At 46.7% G+C, this 21849-nt stretch overlaps 2 protein-coding genes across 5 annotated transcripts in view; one reads left to right on the top strand and one right to left on the bottom strand.

Annotated features, from left to right (window-relative positions):
• The window catches only part of LOC112589792 (uncharacterized), a 156420-nt gene extending 151638 nt beyond the window's left edge, over nucleotides 1–4782 (top strand). The window contains exon 3 of the mRNA XM_025304359.1: nucleotides 4444–4782. Coding sequence (XP_025160144.1) covers nucleotides 4444–4698 — 255 coding nt within the window. The 3' untranslated portion in view covers nucleotides 4699–4782. The remainder of the gene's footprint in view (nucleotides 1–4443) is intronic.
• The window catches only part of nAChRalpha6 (nicotinic acetylcholine receptor alpha6), a 295193-nt gene that overhangs the window by 155689 nt on the left and 117655 nt on the right, over nucleotides 1–21849 (bottom strand). For all 4 annotated transcript variants that reach the window (XM_025304355.1, XM_025304356.1, XM_025304357.1 and 1 more), the window contains exon 5: nucleotides 2904–3013. In XM_025304355.1, coding sequence (XP_025160140.1) covers nucleotides 2904–3013 — 110 coding nt within the window. The remainder of the gene's footprint in view (nucleotides 1–2903; nucleotides 3014–21849) is intronic.

Here is a 21849-nt window from a genome sequence, read left to right as displayed (position 1 = left end):
TTAAAACCTGCCCGATCTTATTCAACGGCATTTCGTTTCCAATCGCGTTGGGATTAATTTGGCCGCCATGGGTGCGTCATTGTGGATATGTAAAAAAAAAAAAAAACACATCTGGGGCAGAACCACTGCGCCATCGTGAACGCGCGTGGCTCGGCTTCGCGTTCAGAGTTTTCCGTGTTTCGAAAACCGAACCCGAAGAAAGATTGCAATTCGCGCGACGTCTGATCGCCTCACGCCGGACGATCCGACCCGGGCAATTTGACAATTTGCGTCAATCAGCGGGTGAATCACGCGATCGAGACGCGTGAGCGTCTTTTCCATTGTCGGCGGGAATCGGCTGGCAGCGAGCGACGGGTGTATTTTCAATTCTCGGCTCGTCTTACGTGAATCGCGCGGTACACGCGTTCACGAAAGACGGCCCGCCGTCGATTGTATATATATATGTATAGTTGCAAGACTATAGATAAATACCTAAGACTAATTATTCTAGAGGCTGTGAGATAGAAAGAGAGAGAGAGAGAGAGAGAGAGAGAGTGGCTGAGAATGCAAGAGCCGGCTACGTCGTCGTCGTCGTCGTCGTTGTCGTTGATCCGCCTACCGCGTAGAAGAGGAGGAGAGAATGTGATCCGACCCGAGCGGAATTCTCGCGATATCAACGTTTCAGCATCTCCCCGGGTCGGGAAACGCGATCGCTCCGCTTCGTCTTAGCCCGCGAAATCGCGATTATCCCGGGAATTCTCCTCCCGTTGGAAATCTACGTTCCGTGCGCGCGAGCGCGAGAGGGCGCGCGTGTTCGCGCGCACGCGCGGTACGCGCGACGACGTGGCCGACTACTTCGAGGTACTGTTGTCTGTCTGTTCTTTTCTTCCTTTTCGTTTTGTTTGTTTCTCTGTCCTTTGAGAAAATGAAAATGACCGGCACTTAATGCAATCGTTACTTTCTCAGTAGCCTTTCGACTCAAGACTTGCGTACTTTCAACTGCGTTTGAAAAGTGCGCGCGGTTCGATTCGCTTCGCCTCGAGCTTCGTCTCTGCGCGCGACGCTGCGGGCTCTGTTTTTGCTGAGAATTTTTCAGAATTTTTCAGTCACCCTGCGCTGTGAGAGCCGCCTGGCACGTGGAAGCGAGTCGAGCCGTCGCGAGATACGTAAGTAAGTAAAGAGAGAGAGATTTCTACGATCGGGGTCGATAATTATATACGTGGATACAATATTTACAAATGAAAAATGTAGATAATATACATAGTACAAGTATATAAATATATAATATACTCGGCTCTTACTAGGATTCAAGTAAAACGCATGCACTTCAGGGATTTTGTAATAAAAGAGATATATATGTATATGTATATATACTATATATATATATATTTATATAGTATATATATTTATATATATATATATGTAATACTTTCGAATATAAGATGCGAAGCAACACTAGGATAAAAGTTACGTACCCTTTGAATATTTTTTCTTTTTTGTTTGTTTTTTTACAACTACATTTGCCGTGAATAACGGAGCACAAGGAAACAAAAGAAAGAAAAAAAAAAGAAGAAGAAAAAGAGAGAGACTACGTCGAAAATAATTCACCCTCCCGAACGGAGGAGTGCCTCCGTGGGGGTGTGGCGGGGCGGGGGAGTGACTTAAAGTTAATGAAAAAACTCTCGCTGCAGTGGCGCTATACCGTCGCGCTATTTCTTAGCCGTCGCAGCTTTTCTGAAAAAGACATTCTTAAAAATCTTAATTCCCTCTCTCTCAGGTGCGTACACATGTACACACCCTCACAAACACACACACACACACACACACACGCATACAGGGGGTGTGCCTGCGCGCATTACCTTCCTGGCGGGCAAGTGGCGATAGTTAAGTCGGACGCGCGGCGCCGTGGACACCCCCGGGGCGAATAATTTTTTTGCCGCGCGATTTCGCCTCGCTCACGGGAGCGAGGGAGTTCCCGTTGGCGCGCGAACTTTTTTGCGCGAACACCTTTTCCTCGTTCGCGCCGTTCCGCCGAGTTCCTCTGAAATCCCCTTCGCGCGTCCCCGCGAACGTTCCGACGGAGCTTCGCCGCCGATGCTCGCGCGCGGTGCGAACGCGGTCACGCTTGAAATATCGACAGTGTCGCGAAATATCGCGTCGCGGAAGTCCGCGACGGCTTATCTTGGACGGTGCGTCGCAATTGCAGTTAAATCACGACGGATTACGCGGAATTGCAGGAGCGCGCGCGACTGAATGAAATCGCGAACTCGTCGAGTGTCGGTCAACTCGATTGCGCGCGCTCTCGTCGGCGAGAGATGGCCCGTAATTCTTTGCGCGACTCTCAGAAGGTACTCGCACTGTTCACCGGGAGAATTCTCCTCGGATAGCAGATGCTCCCCCAATGGCCAGGCCGAGAGTGGCCGTTCCGAAAAGTTGCGTGCGTCAAATTACAAGGCCAGCCTTCCCTCCGTCCGCGATCGCGTACTTTCGCGTACAACCGCGGGAGATACGCGCGAGATACGCCGGATTGTCGCCGATTCGCACCGATCGAGAATCATCAAGCGCGCCGACTCGCGCGTCGCAGGCGTTGATCGTCTTAAACGGCGGGATCTGTCGGCGGTGCCCGGGGAGTGAGCCAGTCAACGCGCGTGTTTCCACCGGCTAGCGGTGCCTTCCGGTCCGCGGCGATATTTTATTTAACACGATGATTACAAGCGTAGTTAACACGCGGCTTTTTGTATGTGTGCGCGGCCGCGCACTTTAATTAAAAATTCTATTACGGGGAGTGGGCGCTTCTCTCTCCACTTGCGCCCGCCCCGCGCGCAATAACTGAAATGCTCCTGACAAATGTTGTTAGTCGAAGCTACTGGTTTGTCAATACAAAACGAGAGAGTTGCTACGCAAATGTAACGAGGCCAGATTACCTGTTATACATGAGGATATCCGGTTTCCAAAGCTTGTTCGGCGTAATTCGAAGGTCCTTCACACCGCCGTACTCGGACTCGTTCCACTGGAGGTTGTAGTCCGTCCACTCCTGCGCACAAAGAGAAGGGAGAATCACCGATTAAACAGTGCGACACAATGCGCTCGCGGGAAACGCGGACTTCGCCGCGTCTCGGACTGTGCACGCAGCATTTCGTTCAATTTTCTATTCGCTCTCTCGCGCGTATCTTGTTGCACCACTCGCGAGCCCTCGATAATTATATCGGCCGCGGACGGAATTTGATTTGCTCTCTTGGTCAGACGATTGCGCGAACTGTAATCGCGAGGAGCACCGTTCTCCTTTCAGCGTGTCATTTGCGCTATTATATTTTCATCATTATCGGCTTTGGAATGTCGCGCTTCAGCGCGACGCGCCAAAGTTTCAGCTGTAAATAAAGTTTCACAATAAAGCGTGAAGTTTCAGTCGTTGGAGCCATTTGGTTCCTCTTAACAGCATTTGCAAGCATCGCGCATCTTGCGTCGTTATATTTATACGAGAAGAACTTTCAGGTGTCACGACTACCGTGCATCAGCGCGAATACCATGGGAAATTAATATTTGCGAAATAGGAACGTGACAATCGCAAAACAGATGGCATTCTCTCTCTCTCTCTCTCTCTCTCCCTCTCTCTCTCTCTCCCTCTCTCTCTCTCTCCCTCTCTCTCCCTCTTCCTGTGTGTACGTATGCGTGTGCTACACAAGAAAAAAAATGTACAAAACTCAGTAACAATAATATGCGTAATCTGAAGCACTATTTAATTTGGATTTGATTATAAGTACAATTTTGTCGTTTAATAAACGCAATGAGCGTCCCTCCGAGTAATCAGCATTATTCGAAATAAATGTTCGCGTAATTTTCAATTTTCGTCCCTCGGTGTGCGCGTGTGCGTGTGTGCCTGTGTGCGACCGTAGTAATATAATTATAAAATCGATGCCACGCGCTTGACGTTCGCTTTGACGTTTGCATTATCGTCGCGCGTGCGCGCGTTCCGTTCGCGAACTCCAGCGCGCATAAATACTATAATCGCTGTAGCCAATAAAGATAATTCACGGTAAAAATTCACCGGCGTGCAGAGGACAGTTTTACTGCCACCGGAAATTGTTTAATTGTATGATGTGTAACGTCGCATTCTGCACGCGCGTATAAATACCGAATAAGTGTATCTTTTTTTTTTCAATTTTCCGCTACTTTATCGCGAAATATCCGGACGCGCGGGCTCTGATTTCACAGTTTATCGTGCGCTTAACTTTTCGCATGAGGTCACCAAGGGGGGGGGCAGGGAGAAGAAATGATCGAAATTCTGAACGACGACGTGGCGTGTTGCCAGCCAGACGCTTATTATGATTTTAAGTGTTTGCCTGTAAAAGGCTCGTCGGCGTTGTCGTCTTGGCGGCTTTAGAAACGCGTATAAATTTACGCGAGATTTGACTGATTCCCGTTGTAAAACGCAAGATTAATTATCCGTGGAAATTCTGTCCGCAGACAAACTTTGGACGGCTGGATAAATTGAGCGGAAGCGATCGAATTTTGCGAAACGGCCGGAGAGAGTCGACCGTGAACTCTGTCGTCGAATTAGTCGGAGGCGCTCGTAAACAAGCGGAGGAAACGGGACTCTTCAGGATCGTCGATCCTCGACGACGACGTATCCTCGGTCGTCGCGCCGAGCGCGAAGATCTCGAAGGAAGTTACGAGCTACGACGATCGAACTTTCCGCCTCTCTGGAGCCAGCGGGACTAAATCGGCAAGATCAAATCACAGCTACTTGGATTATTTCATTTTGTACCAATTTGTATCATTAATCAAAATTCTGTATCCCATGCATATCGCTACATATCATATGTATAATATTAATTTGTATTATATTATATTGTATTACATATCTCAATATAATATATTAATATTGATATTAATATTATTATTATATATTGTATATTTTATGTCATATTGTTTTATATTCTGCTGTGGTATGTTGTAATAGTAATATTTTATTACTATTATATTATATAATGGTAAGAAAAAATAAATGTAATATTTAAATATATAACATATTCGTATTTTTATTGGGACCTTTCCTCAAACGTATTTTCCTAGAGCCACTTCCTCGCTCATTATATTCTCCTGATACAAATCTGTTAAAATTCTGAATTTTCAGATTTTATATTCTTCTGCATTTCCGCGTTTTCGTATCAGAAGAACATAATGAGCGAAGAGGTAGCACGAAATTCCGGCAGGAAATTCAAAAATCTGCGAATTTATTCATTTCCTCGATTTTTGCGTTTTCGTATCAGGAAAATATAATGAGGGAAGAGGTAGCATGAAATTTCGGCGAGAAATTAAACAATTTGGGAATTTATTCATTTTCTCGATTTCCACGTTTTTGTATCAGGAGAATGTAATGAGCGAAGAAGCAGCACGAAATTTCGGCGGGAAATTTGAAATTCTGCAGATTTTCAAATTCTTGACAGTTTTTCGATTTTTATGCTTTTGTATCAGGAAAATATAATGAGCGAAGAAGTAACACGAAATTTTTGCGTGAAATTTAAAATTCTGCGAATCTGCAAATTTTGAACAGTTTCTCGATTTTTGCGTTTTCGTACCAGGAGAATATAATGAGCGAGGAGGTAGCATGAAATTTCGGCGGGAAATTTAAAACTCTGCAACTTCTCTCATTTTCTCGATTTTCGCGTTTTCGTATCAGGAGAATATAATGAATAGAGATGTAGCACGGAGGAATAAGCCAAGTGGTGGCACAAATAAAATACACTCAGTCCCATTTAACCGTATTATTTTATTTTTACTTATTTTTTAATACAATATATTATAATGCTATATTATAATATAAAACATGACACATAAAGCATATCGACGCGATGTGCGCATTCGCGGAACCAACGCGATTCTAAAGAATGAAACACCTTTAACGTTTTTGCCTGTTTTTACGTCGCAAATATTACACAGAAAAAGGGAGAGGGAGGCGGAGAAGGAAAGAGAGCACGCGCCGAGTCATTTGAGTTAGAATTATCGCTAATTCCACGCCGGAGCACAAATGTACACGCACCATTTGCATTGCACTCGCGCTCCTGCGTGCGCGTCATGTGATAAAACGCACAGCGAGTGTTTTTAATTCGACACGTTGGCACCGCCGCTGTGTTGCCTCACAGAAAGCGCTGGCCGATTTATGCGAAAAAATTACTATGCGGGAAATATATTACGGCCGAGGCGCAGAAAGATTCGCGGAAACATCTCGCGAACTCGACAAATCTAATTTCCCCGGCAGCGAGCCCCGGAGCTTCGCCTGTCCTCCTCGAAAACCGCCGCCCACCCTTCTGCTCAGCCCGGATATTCAACGGAGTCACGTAGTCGTCGCTAAATATTCATCGTTACAAGTCGCGGCTGCCGGCCGTGGCGAATCGGAAAACTGCAATTTCACGAGTGCGAAGTTCGCGAATTCAGGGGTAAGGCCGCATGGACGACCTGATTTCACGATCCGACTGCTCGCGTAAGAGAAGCGGCGCCTTTCATAATGTATATTTCAATTTCCGGTCCGCGCGGTAAATCCGCGGCGTTTGCTCATTAGATTACACGGCCGAATTGCACAAACAAGAAACTTCGTGCCCGCCCGGCGCGGCGGCTCGCCCGCCAGGTGAAAGTCTCCGTTCTCATCGGCTCGTCGACGACGAGAATAACGACGACGCCGTCGCTCGCCGAGATTCTCCCGAGTATGTTCCGTTTCCAGCCCAGCTCTATCAGCGCGGCGCGCGAGCAAGTCGCGCGATTCTCACGCGAAGCGAGAGACGCAACGCGGGGGCTACGCGTTGCCCGACGTGCGCGACGGCGTTTCCCGAAAAATAAAATCTCAACTCCCGAACGACCGAGCGTCGCCGTCTGTTTTATATCCGCGGCGCCATTGCGCCGTTACGCCGCGGCACCGCTGAAAATCCGCGCCGCGCGCCCGGCCGCGTCGAAATCTCCCGGGCGAATAGCCCGTGGGGATTGCGAGCGCCGCGGATTTTTAACCATTCGCCGATCCCAAAGCGCGCTCGTAAAACGGAGCCACAAATACATACTTATTCCGCATACGTCTCGCTGTTTTCTCTTTTCCATTCTTCTTCTTTTTTTTTTCTTTTTCCTTTTTCATTTTCTTCCTCTTCGCGGCCGGATTTTGCACGTTCTCGACGTAACGCCGCACCGCTGCGCTGCGGCGCGTCGCCTGGCACCGCCGCCGCTGGCGATCGCCTCCGATGATATAAATTGGCCGCGCAGGTTGTTCTGGAAATTCTCTCTTGTTTTCGCAGGACTGCTGGCGAATGCTCCGGAAACATCGTTCACGAGTCAGGCGTACCGTGTGCGAGGATTTGTAAAAGTTTAATTCCAATTGTTCGGTACACGCGCTGCGCCCGCGCTGCAGCGGATTTCGCCGGTAGTTGCGTCGTGGCGATAATGTCGATCGATGAACGTTCCCCATCGATGTAGTTCACAGGCTGTCTATAATTTTGCCAACTGAACGTCCACGCTCGCTTCGGTATCGTCCTGCGCCACGCGCGCGTACGCGCGTACAGGATATTTCTCCGGATTTAATTCGGAACCTGGGAGTTCGAGCGCCCGAGCTTATGTAAACTCCGGTTAAAACTTAAAAGCGCGACATCTCGTATTTCAAATGCACGCGACTAATCACTCGTGTGTCACGCGGACTGAGTCGCTCAGAAATCAATTGATTAATAAAAATGCACTGATTCTGAATGGAAAATTCAATTCCCCCGACATGTTTCTTTTTAATTCGCACTGGTGTTATTATTATTTCTGCTTTCCTGTTCTATCGAATACAATGTTGACACGCGAAATTCTCCCTGGTACTATAAAAGTATATACAGGCGTTTAAAAGTTGCTGCCCGACTAGAAATTTTCATCAGGTACGCCCGATATTGACAAGGATCCAATGAAGTGAGTGAAAGACTTAATCCTAATTAAGTCGGATCTTTTGTAATTATCCTGATGACAATTGAGTACGAAGGCGTTTGTAAAGTTATAACGACCAGATGTCCATGTTAGGACCTTAATGTGACTATCTAGTGTATTATGTAACAAGGTTTAGTTGATCGGGTCCTTCTCGGGATTCATTCATATCTAATGTGGCTCGCGTTATCATTTATATTATATACAGGGTGTCACAAACACCACCCGCATATACCCGCATCCGACCTTTTGTAAACACGACATTTTAGGGAAAAATGTTTTAGACAAAAGTTGTATAGTTTCAAAGGAGACACATAACAACTATATCATTTTGTTTACAGATGGCGCCACTTTCGAGATATTCATTGATCGTTACTTTTCTTAAATGAAAACCCCAATTTTTTATTACATCATCTTTTCCTATTTCCAATTAACTTTAACAATTTTTGTTTGAAATATTTCATTATAATATTTTTTTTAGATCTTTAAGGAAAACTTTTTTAATATTTAACTCACAATATCTCGCTATTTGCCGGAAGAGAAAATAGTATTAGACTTTTTTACTCTTTTTCGTCTCGAGAATATATTGTTACAATAGCGCCCTGACTTTTGTCAATTTGATGATTTTGAAATTTCCAAAGGTCGACAAGTTAAATATAAGTTATAATATAATAAGATAATATTGAATCAAATGTTTTTGACCGGGCAGGAGTCTTAATCTGAAATAAAATATGAGAAGGACTCAGTGAGGTAACTTAATAAAGACCTGATATATCCTTAACAAAGACATGATACGTAAGACTATACAATCCTTAATAAGATCTTGATATTCACGCTGCGCCACATGACTTACTAGGACCTGATAATATTGCCTTATCCGGATCCGATGACCAAACGAGGTTAATCTGATCAGGAGCGTGGAATAAATTTCTAGTCGGGTAACTGAAAAAACCCAAGTTTCTGTAGCATATTTTCTTCTGTCTCGATGAACTCGACGAGGGACTCAAGTTCAGGATAAGAATGAGATCTCCAATTGGTATCTCGTAATCGGATGCCGAAGTCGGGACAAATTTGGGAACTCCAACCGTAATCTGCGCCGTACCTGGGGAAATCCTGAGAAACTTCCGCGCGGATTCGCGCAAGCAAATCTCATACATCCACCTTACGATCGATACCACGCCGTTATCACGCGGTTCATTTCCAGACGGCCAGCCGGCGAATCCACTCGATCTGCTTATTTAATACGCACGCTGAAGCAAACTGTCTCCTCTTTTTCGCTCTTCCCCCCTCCCCTCCCCCTCCCTCCCCCTTCGCTCCCTGGCTCTCTTTCTCTCACCCCGCCGTAATAGTGTTACGTAGTTATGCGGTAACGTAGTTTCCAAGTTGGCCGGGAAATCTCCAAGGGGAAAAATGCGTCGCGTTGTTTCACCGAGCCAGTTTTACAACGAGCGTGGCCCCGCGGTATGCTGTTACTTAACTTCGCGTAACCCGTACTCTCCTCTATATGCATGCGCCGCGACACTTAACGAGCCATAACTGTCGTGTTTTCCGGCCCTCCAGGTAGCGCCGAGCCACCTTAAAGCCGCAATCGCGGCCTTTCCGCGACAAAGCGAACGTGCGAGTGATGCGGAAGAGAGAAACGGGGTCATCGGCCGCGCGCTCGCGCTGTGTCGATGAAAATTGTAGAAATCGTGTCTCCCCCGAGGGGAGAGCTTCATCTCTCGACGGAGAGAATGAATTTTTCACGCGACGAGTTTCGCGCATAATCCGAGTTTTCTCTTCGGAGGGAAGCTATAACGTAATTGCGAACGTAAGATAAAAACAACGAAGGATAAAAGGAGCAAGGCGACATGCAATCTCTCAAGCGGTGGCGGGGGAGGGGGGGGCGCGGGCGGGCGGTGAGTCCGGCGCCTCTCGACGAAAGTTAATAAGCGAGATGATTCACGAGGAAGCGTCCGAAAGTCGGACAATTAAAAAGGAAAATACGATAATGCTCGGGAACGACTACTTTCTCACTACGGAGCGTGACGGAACTTGGTGAGGCGTGTCGCGAGCTAACTCCTTATTAAAGTTCGGATTAAGTAACGTCCGAAGCGTGCCGATGCGGCGCGCGATAAATAAGCCATTTTTATACCGCGCGGCTATAAATTTCCGGAATTCATAATATCAGCGCGAGCGATAGGGCCGACGCGACGGTTTATCGAGAAATAAAGAAGCCACCCCGCGTCGTACACGCAGCAAACGGACCTCCTCCGGTGATGTTGTCGGCCGTCGGTGTAGAAATTTTCCAGGATTTTCTCGGACGCGGCATAGATTGGACGATTAAAACCCCGAAATTTGCCGACTCGGCTGCGACGCCAATCTCGGACCCCAAACATGGCTTCTCTCTGTCGAGAGAATCGACACAGAGGTACCATGGAAATTCGCGCTTGTTCTCACCCGATGACGTCGCCGTGTACCTTTACGGTATCAGAGGACCCCATTGTTGCACCAACTGTTGCATTCGATAGAACAAAAATCTTAAAGTGAAGCCTAAAATTAGATAGAAATCAAGGAGAGGGGAAGTAGAAAAGATGCGATCTAGTTTCCGACTTTCCACTTGGAGTCGCGTTTTTTGAAGACCTTACGCCTCTAATCCGAGTCTTCGCAGGTTCCCCAGCCGGAACCCATAATTTTGAGGGAGGGATCGGAATGGCGCCCAATTAAATGCCAGAACATTTTCAATGTGGTGAGTTACGAAACGGACGCGGAGAATAAAAGCAGTTGGCTGGTAAGAAATGGCCTAGTCCGTTAGCGATTTTACGGGAGCACTCTGGCGGCCGTCGGAAACGAGCAGCGCCGGCGGCAGATCTTTCGGAGATCGGCCGGAGGGCAAACTTTCGGTAGATTCTTCTCTATCTCCCCCCCCCCCCCCCCACCTCTCTCTCTCTCTCTCTCTCTCTCTCTCTATTTCTCTCCGGCATAGAAAACTTTTATCGAATCAGACTTTCAGACCATTTGTCGAGCCGCGGCGAGACGTTACGGTATTGTGACAATTTCTCGTGTCTCCGCGTTATACGCAAGGTAGAGTATCGAATGCAAATCGAACGGGTGGTTTCGGTACGCTCACGCCCGAAATAACACACAACGTATCGACGCGAAAGCAACAAGGGAGCCGTCGGAAGTGGCCCTCAACGGATTTTGACGAGCTCCGGATGTGTTGTATACAGCGGCGAAAAATAAGAGACTCGTATTTTTTTATGCGCTTATTCCGCGCGCGCTCGGCGGGTTGAAACAACCCCTCGAAGATGACTCGAGTATTTTCCGCGAGTGTGTATCGCCGAAGCTACGAGGCACATGACCAAATATTACATTTCACGACCAAGTTTTACGCCATTCCTGTACTCTCTTTGCGATGTTCAGATTTCCCGAAAGTGCTGAATTTTCTAGCTCGCTCCCGCCGTGTCCCTCGCTAATCCGACGAATTCAAGCATTTTCGGAGGGACAAGAAAAAAACGTCTCCGACACTAACTCATTTATATACAATAATATTATTGTCCAAAAATGTATGCGCACGCGAAATACGCGTCTTATTTCCCGCTATTTGACGCGATCAAAATTCGACATGAAAAATCACGGTCGAGATTGAAGGGCACCCGCGCAAGAACGTCAACGTCAACGGCAAGGCGCAAAAACGACGAACAAATCAATCAACCGCGCTATTCCTCGACCGTGAGGACATTTACTTGCAGTTGAAATTTCACCGTTACCACATCGTTCCATGCCGGCCTAATCGGCTGTGGTTCGTCAATTTTTTCGCTGCACCCCGTTCGTGTTTCCTTCGTTACGCTTCCAGCCGGAGAGACTCACTCTGGCAGAGACTGGTCGTCGGCTGAGAGGACGCGCTCCTTCTTGCGCTGCTCTTACAAACGCGAGGGGTTTATAAATCGCTCGCTCATCGCGCCGCCGCCACTACACGACATAACCGCTGCGCGTTACGCAGCTAACTCGATGGTCGTCCGGCGAGCGCGTTAACCCTTTGAGGTATAGTGGTAAGTATACTTATCACCTATTTATTATCACATTTTCATGAAATATTTCATATTTGAGGGTTTCTTGCGTTTTTTAGCTTCCTGTATGATAGGGGAACATACATGAAAGGTTGAAAAGTGTTTTGCATAAGTTGTCCATTTATAAATAAACAAAGTGTGAAAAATACACATTTTTACAGAAAAAAATAATTTTCCACGAGCTATGAGTGAATTTTTTGCTCAAAATCAAGATCTGGGGGTTTTTTGGATCGCTGATTACGAATCTGAGGTCCAAATTTCAAAATTAATTTTTCAAGATGTCGGATCATAGAATTTTTATTAAATTAGCAAAAATTGTACTCTGGTTAGTTTTTGAGCTCGCTAATTACGAATCTGAGGTCCACATTCTAAAATTGATTTTGCAAGATGGCCAATTCCAGATGGCGGATCATAGAATGTACATAAAATTAGCAAAAATTGTACTCTGGTTAGTTTTTGAGCTCGCTGATTACGAATCCGAGGTCCAAAACTCATTGTCACCGAAATTATCGCGATTTTTCATATTTGTGACCGCCGTCTTGAATCCCCAATCTTAAATTTTGAAAATCTGATAACGGATTCGTAATCACCGACTCCAAAAATCCCACAATACCCATTGTCACCGAAATTATCGCGATTTTTCATTTTTCCGTCCGTCATCTCGGATCCGCCATCTTGAATTTCGGAAATCTGACAACGGATTCGTCATCAGCGACCCCAGAAAGCCCCGTGTATAAATTTTCATGTGATTCGGATTTTCTGAAAAACACGTGCCTCAAAGGGTTAAGAAGGCCGCGTGAATTACGCGGAGGCGTTCTTCCCGCCGGACCAGAATAGTACGCGCGGCAACATGCTATCCATCTCCGGATGGCCACAATGGGTAGGCGTAGGTGCATTCTACCGCCCTCCTCGCGCGCGCATTAATGCAAACGCGTGCTTCAGGTTAAGGTCGGGCCTGGCTATATGCGGCGGTCTTCCGAAACCACAGCCGCGCTACCGGGCTCCCACACAGCCGTGGCGGCGAGCTGACCGGGCGGCGGCGATTCCGAGGATCGGATTTGTCCGCGAACTGAGATGGTAAATTACGTGGCGACGGCGGCTGCGTATATTCCAAGTTCGCGAGCTCTGATTTACAATCGCCCGACCGCTCGAGTTACGCGAATTAATTGCGTCGGGCTGTTTCACGGAGGAGCGACTGGTTTACCCTTAAAGGCTACCATGGGTGAAATTTCACCCCACGCGAGTTTTTGAAGTTATTAAAAAACGCAACCACATTGGCAATGTTAATATTAATTTTATAGGTGTTTATACTCATCGCACCATCAGTGGTGAAAACATTAGGATAAAACCGATCAATATATATTTTGAAGTTAATTTAGGGTGGTATTTGGGGTGGTAGCTTACAAGAGGGCTAACTACGTATCTTGTCCGCTATATATTTATATTTGTTTGTATCGCTTGTCTCTATGCTCCGTAGTCAGATTTAATATCGAGTCCGACCGTTTGTGTTTTATTCACAATTATTTTAGTTTATCGTGTACCCCGCCCTTCCCCGCCCACACACACAAACGGTTCTCCTCTCACAAGGTTACAATGAGCCAATAAGAGATTGTTATTATTTTCTTTCTTTCTCCTCTCTCTCTCTCTCTCTCTCTCTCTCTCTCTCTCTCTCTCTCTCTCTTCTTTCACCGTAATGCGTATTTGTCTGCGTCCGCTACGGTCATTTCAGTCAGTTACATTTCATCGTGTACTTTTTACCCACCTTCTTTTTGCCGGGCTGCTAGACTGCGAACGGTCAGTACGCTGCGTTTACCGTGCAAACATTTGCCAAGCCAAGTCCAACGTCGGGTCTGATTACAGCTGTTCTTACGAATTTGAGGGATACGTATCGAGTACGTGCTCCGTGCGCGACTCCGCGTCGGTTCCGCCTTCAGGGACGTTTCGCGAGCCTCGGCTGCGACACGACCCGAGGTGCATAAAAAAATGATTTCCAGTTCGTACGGACTTACGGACACGACATAGTCGTGTACGGGTGAAATACGACGCCGTACGCGGCGTATTTCACGTAAAATCGTAAACGTCCGGGAGACAAAAACTATTCGACGTCGAGCGATTCCGCGGCACTCGAAGGGGATCTGTCCGTGAAGAGACCGGCTGACAAACGTGCGAGCGTGCAGCTGCGATCCCGTCATCCCGATCGTCGTTCTGCAACGTTTGCAACGTGCATCGCGAAGAATCGCGGTCCCAGGGCGACTCCACATCGCGCGTTTCCGTCGTGGTGGCCGAGGCCGGAGATTATATGGATCGATTATGGCACGGCAGAAATTATTGATCTCGTTAAGGTGATTAGAGTTATCGGATTACAGCGAAGGAGATTGCCTGGGATGCGTAAGTTGATTCCGAGCGGATTATGCCGGCAGTCGCGTGCAGATTGCCAGTTCCGCAACGGCAGGTTTAGGACCTACTGTGCGGAAAAGAGCTGGAATTTATTAGGCGTACAGCTTTTAATTCTCGGCCTTTTTCGCTCAACTTCAATGCTCAGTTTTAAAAAACAGAATATTTACCTAATCCCGAAAGTAATCTCCCTCACTATCTACACATTTCTGCCATCTTTCAGGCAACTTTCGAAATCCACTTCGGAAAAACGATGGTGGTTTGGACTCAATGAAGTCATCGATACTTTTCCCGACTTCTTCAGAAGTCCGGAAGTGCGAATCAACTAGGTGATGCTGTAGCGATCGGAACAGGTGATAATCTGATGCGGGGCGAGGTCGGGAGAGTACGCCGCGTGAGGAAGGATTTCCCAGCCTAAGTTGGAGATGATTTCCAAGGTCGCTTTTGCCGTGTGTGGCCGTGAGTTATCATGCAGCAGTAGTACCTGCCTCGTTCCACTACCAGTAAATGGTCTTTCTTTTTGCTCGAGTACGTCATTCACTTTGATTAGTTGTTGCTTCAGCATTGACCGTTTGACCGGGTTCAAGCAATTCGTAGTACACAACACCCTTCCAGTCCCACCAGATGCACAATAACATTTTTTTCGCATGAATGTTTGGTTCTGGAGTGGATTGGTGGATGGCTCGCCTGGATGAACCCACGATCTGCGTAGGTCTCAAGCCGGCCCAAAGCCGAACAAACCATTTTCTACGCGTCAGCTGGATATTTTTTTTTAAATTGGAAAGCGGAGAGGAGGCAGTGCCTCAAATGCCGCTTTTCGAACGACATTGCATTCACTACTGTTTTTTGAGGTTATATCAGCAGGGCTGCCATCTGTTATACTAAAGCATTCTAAAGCTGAGGCTTAGTACTTTCAGACTATCACAGGGCGGGAGTAAATTGCAACTTGAATAGAAGCTGTCATTCGTTGAATTTTAGGGCCGAGAATTAAATTGTACACCTGATATATTTCATACAAAATGGCTACGCGCAGTCGACAAAGATCGGCCTGCAGGCCTTAGGTCGAGGGCGAAGGGCGCCCTTTCGTAGGAATTCTATCTAGCGACGGTAGTTTCACGCAGAATGCGACGGCGATACTTTCGACAACGCGTCGACGGGGAAGCGCGCGAATGAGCTTTCAGAGAAGCGATCAAAGCGCGACTTCGCCATATTCGCTGAAGCGGCAGCAGCCGCTGGTCGAGTTTGCTTAGAAATTATTTCGGCACGATTTTACACCCTCCCTCCCTCCCTGCCTGGTCATTCGCGAAATATCTGCGTCTCGCGAGGAACGTCGACTCAGTCGCTGACTTTTTCACTGAACGCGGAGGTTAACGCCTTTTACGTAAAATTCCATGAAACTACTCGGACGCTGGACACGTTTTTCTCTTGAGTTCGACTCATCGAGACGCGATTGTCAGCCGCACGTCCCTTTCGTCAAAGCTCAGCATTATCGGCTCTCCTGCCTGTCGAGACGAATGATGAGCGTCGGCCTTTAGCTGTCAGTTGGCCGGCTTTCGGGCATTGAGTTAGTTATCACCCAAGTAGTCCAGCTAATTATCATCCGACTGTAATCCGATGCTGCAGCGATTCGGATGCCCGTATCGAACTAATGTTCCAGATCTGTCTTCCAACGACGGATTACAGTCCGACGGAGCCGTCCATCGTAAAAGCTTGCATCTGGCGTGCTTGGCCGTCGAAACGGTGGCTCCCATCGAGGCGGACTCGCAATAATTAATCCGGTTTTCGGAGCGCGAAGTACGAAAGAGCAGGCGCAAGTCGCAGACGAGGAGACAGGGGGCGAGGGGCAACAATAGCAGCGCGGCGCGGCCGACGTTCTACAGGTAGATAATCGACTCGATCCGGCCTCGGCGAATTTATAAGCGTCAACGTCGGTTCGACGGAATATTGTTCGGAGGCTCGGCTGGGGCGGATTTTCGCCGCAGCGAATTTACGAGGCCGCCGCAATCGCGCGCTCCTAGAGATGACCGGTCATTAATTAGCGCGCTGCTTGCAATCAGCGTCATATTGACTCGGCCGACCGCTGGCGCGATTTGTTGTCCGACGGGCGGAACGCGTTTGTTCAACGACTGCGGCCCAAACACGGCCCCTCCGCGCCGAAGGATCGCGCGTGTCTGTGAAAAAGTTTCTGCGATCGAATCGGCGGCGCTCGCGGAAGGCCGGCCTTGCGCGAGACGACGCCACAGTATAAGAAAGAACAGTGGGTGGTTCACTCGGTGGCGGTGCTTTTGATCTCAGGTGCTACAAGACCGCCATATTATTATCGGTTGTGCGCGGGTTATAATTTGAATGACAATGAATAGTAGGTAAAACAGATTTATTGCTATTTTCCAATAATTTACTGTCAAATCTATAATATATATTATAAAATAATATAAAAATATAAACTATCATTAATATAATATGTTAATAATATTATAATTAATAATATATAGTATATTACTAATTATAATATAGAAAGATGTGTACATATATATACAGGGTGCTAAATTTCAAACGTAACAGGTAAAAAATCTCGAAAACTAAATGGTGTTGAGGCCCGCCTTTTTTTATATTGTATTGTTTCGAAGGGGACACATTTTGATTGAAACAAAATTCAACACTTTACAGATTCAAATTTGCACTTTTGCAGTTTATTATGCAACATTATTATACCCACCTCTTTCATTCATTTTACTGATTTTAGTAAAACAACAATATTATATTAAAAATTCGGTCACATGATTAATCGTTGCTTACACTCATACATTTTGTGACAGCTATTGGCCGCCATATGGTTGGTTGTGCAGTTCGGTCATGCGCGACTAACGACCGTTCGCACTATTTTGCGCTGAGTGAACCTACTGTTCTTTCTTAAACTGTGACGACGCTGTCCGCAAGCTGCAGCAACGAACGAGAATTTCAGCGAGGCTTCGCCGATCGCTGCACTTACGGCGCTGCGCTCACTTTGTAAGAGTAGCGCTTCGGTAACGAAGAATACACCGATCGTGCTTCGGAGAGCACGAGCGCGGGCGAAGCCCCGAAGGCGCTTCAGAAGTCCGGAGACGCGATCGCGGACGAATTCATGACGAGAACGAACTTTGAGTGCCTCGTAACGCCTCATTTGTCTGAAGCAACGACGAGATTCAGCTCCCGCGCGCTCTTCGTCTTCCTAACCGACCGCTCTGACCAACTCCTCTCTTCGAGGAAGCCTTTCATCTCGTCCTCCGTTATTACGCATTATCTGTCTGGCATTTCGATGAAACAAGCGACATGAAGGGGCAAGCATATAAACTGCGTTTTCAAATCCCGAGCTCGCGCAAGCGCAGACATAAAGCGGCAGAATCGCGACCGGATACACACGTACGCACGCACACGAGCCCGACGTCTCCATATCTTGCGAGAGCTTCCGGTGTTCCGCACCGAGAGCATTCTCGCTGGTCGGCCGTAAGCGCCGCCTTGTGCCGCGTCTTATCCATTTTTTACGTGCGTGCGCGTATCTCCCGCCTCACTTTGGAATTTACGCGAAAGGCGAGCAAATTTATTCGCAGTCGCGAGTCCTTTCGCGCAGACACGACAGGGCGACGCGTCTCCCTTTTTCTCTCTCTCTCTCTCTCTCTCTCTCTCTCTTTAGTTCCCTCTCTGCGGGAACTAAAGCGAAGTTGTAAAGCATCGCGATATCGGCCGAGGCTCGCGAATTATTTGGCGGACACAACGCGCGAGAGCGAATGAAATTTGACAAAAGATCGGCCGTATACGTCGCGCGACGCGCACGCTACATGTATCATTGCGCTGTGCTCGTGATTATGAATCGGGCTTAAGCTGCCAGCGCGCGGGGCGTGACGTTGGCGATGAAAAATTCACGCCTCGCCGAGAAAGTGCGATCGAGTCTTCTGTAAACGAGTGAGCGAGCTGCCGCGGCGCGCGCCGCTTCTAATATTCCGCTCCGTTTGCGCTTATCCCCGGCGCGCGATCGCAGCGATCAGCCGGAAATAAACGGCCGCTGCCGGACGGAGGCCGCGGGCTTTTTGCGATTTCGATGCTACTACGGGAGCTTCTCGGGCAATTAATTGTTGCGATTGACTACACAAAAATGATAGAGCTTCTCGCAACTTTCCCCTCTGTACGCGCGCGCGCGCGTGCTTGTTCTCATGCTCTCCATTTGTAAACGACGAAACCCGTGTGTTCGTAACTGTATATTTTATCTGTGAACTGTATATTTTTGTTTCCTATAAATAATCGAGAGAGATACGAACGTATCTCTCTGTATGTGTGCTGCAGCGAGCCTACCGCGGCGAGTGTCGAGAACACGAGCTCGAAAATTTACTCGGCTGCTTTCAGACTCGCCTCCTCTTTTCCAACTGCGATATTTCTCTGCGATTTTTTAGCGAAACTCGGCCAAAGTACACGGAGGAGATATTACGAATAACACACAGTCGCGTTAAAATTATATTCCTTTTCCCAATGTTTCATAAAGTCGAACTACATCCATATCGAAGTGGAGTCGCCGTGGAAATGGCAAACAACGAGGAGGGGGGAGGGGAGAGGAGGAGCCACGTAAAACAAAGCTGCGAAACATTCGAGTAATTACAATATCGCGCGGCGAGAATGTCAAGCGCGCATGACACTTTGGACAAATATATATTCGACAATTTCGACCATAGGATTTCTGCACGGCGCAAGGTCGCAAAAATTTATGCAATTTTTACCGCGATATTCTCTACGTGTGTCCTCTGAGGGAAGCATGTAGCGACTCCTTTTTCATTGTTTCATTGTCTCAATAAATGATGCACGAAAATATTCTGCCGGCTGCGCATGTCGATCTCCTCTCCCTCTGCGCGCGATGCGATCACGCCCGCGACCCCGCCGACAAAAATGGTGTCGCGAGTTTGTTAACATTTGCGAGAGACATTTGCGGCCGGCGCGTCGCGTTTGGATAATACAGAATATTTAACATACAACAATTCCACCCCATCCAGCGTGACGCCGGCGGGCCCGGTAATCCCATGCAGATGCCGGATGCGAGTGTCGGTGCGCGGTTATGCCTTTGACACCGTATCGCATTACAATGGCGCCGCAGTGTTCGCGGCTGAAAACAGATAATGCCGCTTTCGCTCTCGTATTTCTGTAATTGGGAAGCTGAATCGGCGCATATCGGCAGCCCGGCACCGCGAATTCAGGCCACCGTTAAACAGATGAAGGACGCAGATTGGAGGACTCGCGCCCTCCCTATCCCCCCTCCCGCCCCTTCACCATCGGTACCTCGGAGGACCGAGATTCCGGGTGAGATGATGTAAGCCTGAGAGAAAGAGCGACCGCTTCGCTTCGCCGACGCGGTCGAGCGCTCTCGCGACCTCGGTTTTCTTCGTTTCCCCGTTCCGCCCGAGGATGCACTTTCATCCCGAGCTTCTTCATCCGCGACGAAGTTTCCCGCTTTCCCGGCTCACGCTAAATGGGCGACTCGTCATGCACGACCACGTGCGCGCCAAGACCCGAAAGCGCAAAGCTAGTTTTCAACCGCACTCTCGAGCCTTCAAGGCGGGAATTACATGTGGAAAGCCATTTTCAAGGCTATTTTTACAAGGGACTTTTTGAACAGGAACGGTAAGATCAATGGACTTGAAATTTCCACTGTGTATTCGTTAAGGTTCAAAGTATAAAATAAATTTTATTGAATCACAAGAACCGATGCAATTTGTAATTACAGATAAAAATGCAGTCATCCGTTTGCGAGCTCTGTATTTACTGTTGACATGTATAATTCCGGGTCTCTCACTACTTTGAAACGAAAAACTGAGGAAGATTTGTCAAATATACCCGTTAGCCCGTACTAAAATGAAGGCAGCGAAGTCAAGTTTGGAAAAATGATGACTGTATAAAAAAAAAAAAGTATCGAAAATGAAACTTTTCTCAACTTGTACACAGTTAAAAACATTTCGTACTTTTGTTAAAATTATTTCTGTGTAGAAAGTTCTGTGTTAAATTTTTTACACAGTCGTGTGTTAATTTAACATATCGTTGTTGTGTTACCTGGACTTTCTTGTGTTAAACTAAGATTATCTATTTTCAAGTGTTAAAATGACATTTCCAAGTGTTATTAAAATAACACAATTTATATGTAAATGCATGAATTCTTGCTGCGACATACTTGTATATGTTGAAGTCAACACCTAAAATGTGTTACTTTCCTCATTATAATAGTTTCATATGTTAAATGTACAATGTTAACATTTCTGGTATGTGAAGATTGGATTTTTAACACATAGATTGTGTCAATCCAACATTTTCATTTCATCAAATCATAGATCATTACTTTTCCCAAATGTTGAAGTAACATTCATTGTATCATGTCAATTTAACACAAACTGTGACTCTTGACGGTGTTCAAATGTTAAATTTTTGTATTAGTCTTTTTACATATTATGTGTGTTATTTTTTAATATATTTGCTGTATGTTAAATTAACACGTAAATGCGAGTGGATGTTTTGAGGCACATGAAATATGTTAAATTTAACACATCATTCCTTACAGTGTAACCATGTTTAAGAAAATGGATAAAATAAAATAAAATAAAATATATATACAATATATAAAATAAAATAATAACTGTGTTTGAGTTAGGGCGAAAAATGACATGTCTATTGTATATTGTGTAAAAATTTCAAGTTATTCGATTCGTCAGTAGTTTTCGCGCAATCGTGTCGATAGTTTAACAAAATGGTGTTTCCAGATAAACACGTTTAAAGTTTTATGTGCACTTCCCATGTAGATGGTAACAGATTTATTTTATACTTTAAACTATATTTTATACTTTAAAATTAATGAATACATTGTAAAAGTTTCAAGTCCATTGATATTACCGTTTCTGTTAAAAAAATTCGTAAAGAAATGCTGTTGAAAAAAATTCGTAAAAAATAGCCTTGAAAACGGCCTGCTCCGCATGTAATTCCCCCCGCGTGTAATGCACCCGCGTCGCGAGTTGCATTACAAGTGAATGGCAATTATCGGCCGGGTGGTTACACTTGGCGTGACTCTGCAAATTATCGCGTCGCCACCGAGCTGTCCGCTGCGAATTAACGCGGGGCCGCTTCTGGTCGGCGACGCGAGTGTAACGCGACCGAGAACGCGCCAGGACGAACCGTGTAGGAGCTCCCCGGGATTTTCCCAGATACGAAAATGGATTAGACTTCCCAAATTTGCTCCCCGCAATTGGCCATTCGATTGCGATTGCGACAATCGAGAGTCCCGTCCTCGTTCCGGACATGACCAGTTTGGAATCGAAACACGCGCTTTCTCTCGCTCCGGAACGTGTCGTTACGCTTTTGTACTATCAAGCGAGGATATTTCCAATATTTCTACATCTGTCCGATCGACCGCACCGTTGTCGATGGAGTAAAAAGCAAAAAGATAAACGGAGTTCTAACGGAGAGAGGGAAGAACGTGAGGAGGACTCCG

Source organism: Harpegnathos saltator, unplaced genomic scaffold, assembly GCF_003227715.2.
Source record: "Harpegnathos saltator strain DR-91 unplaced genomic scaffold, Hsal_v8.6 scaffold60, whole genome shotgun sequence".
NCBI classification, from domain to species: Eukaryota; Metazoa; Arthropoda; class Insecta; order Hymenoptera; family Formicidae; genus Harpegnathos; species Harpegnathos saltator.
This window is presented reverse-complemented; position numbering and strand designations above follow the sequence as displayed.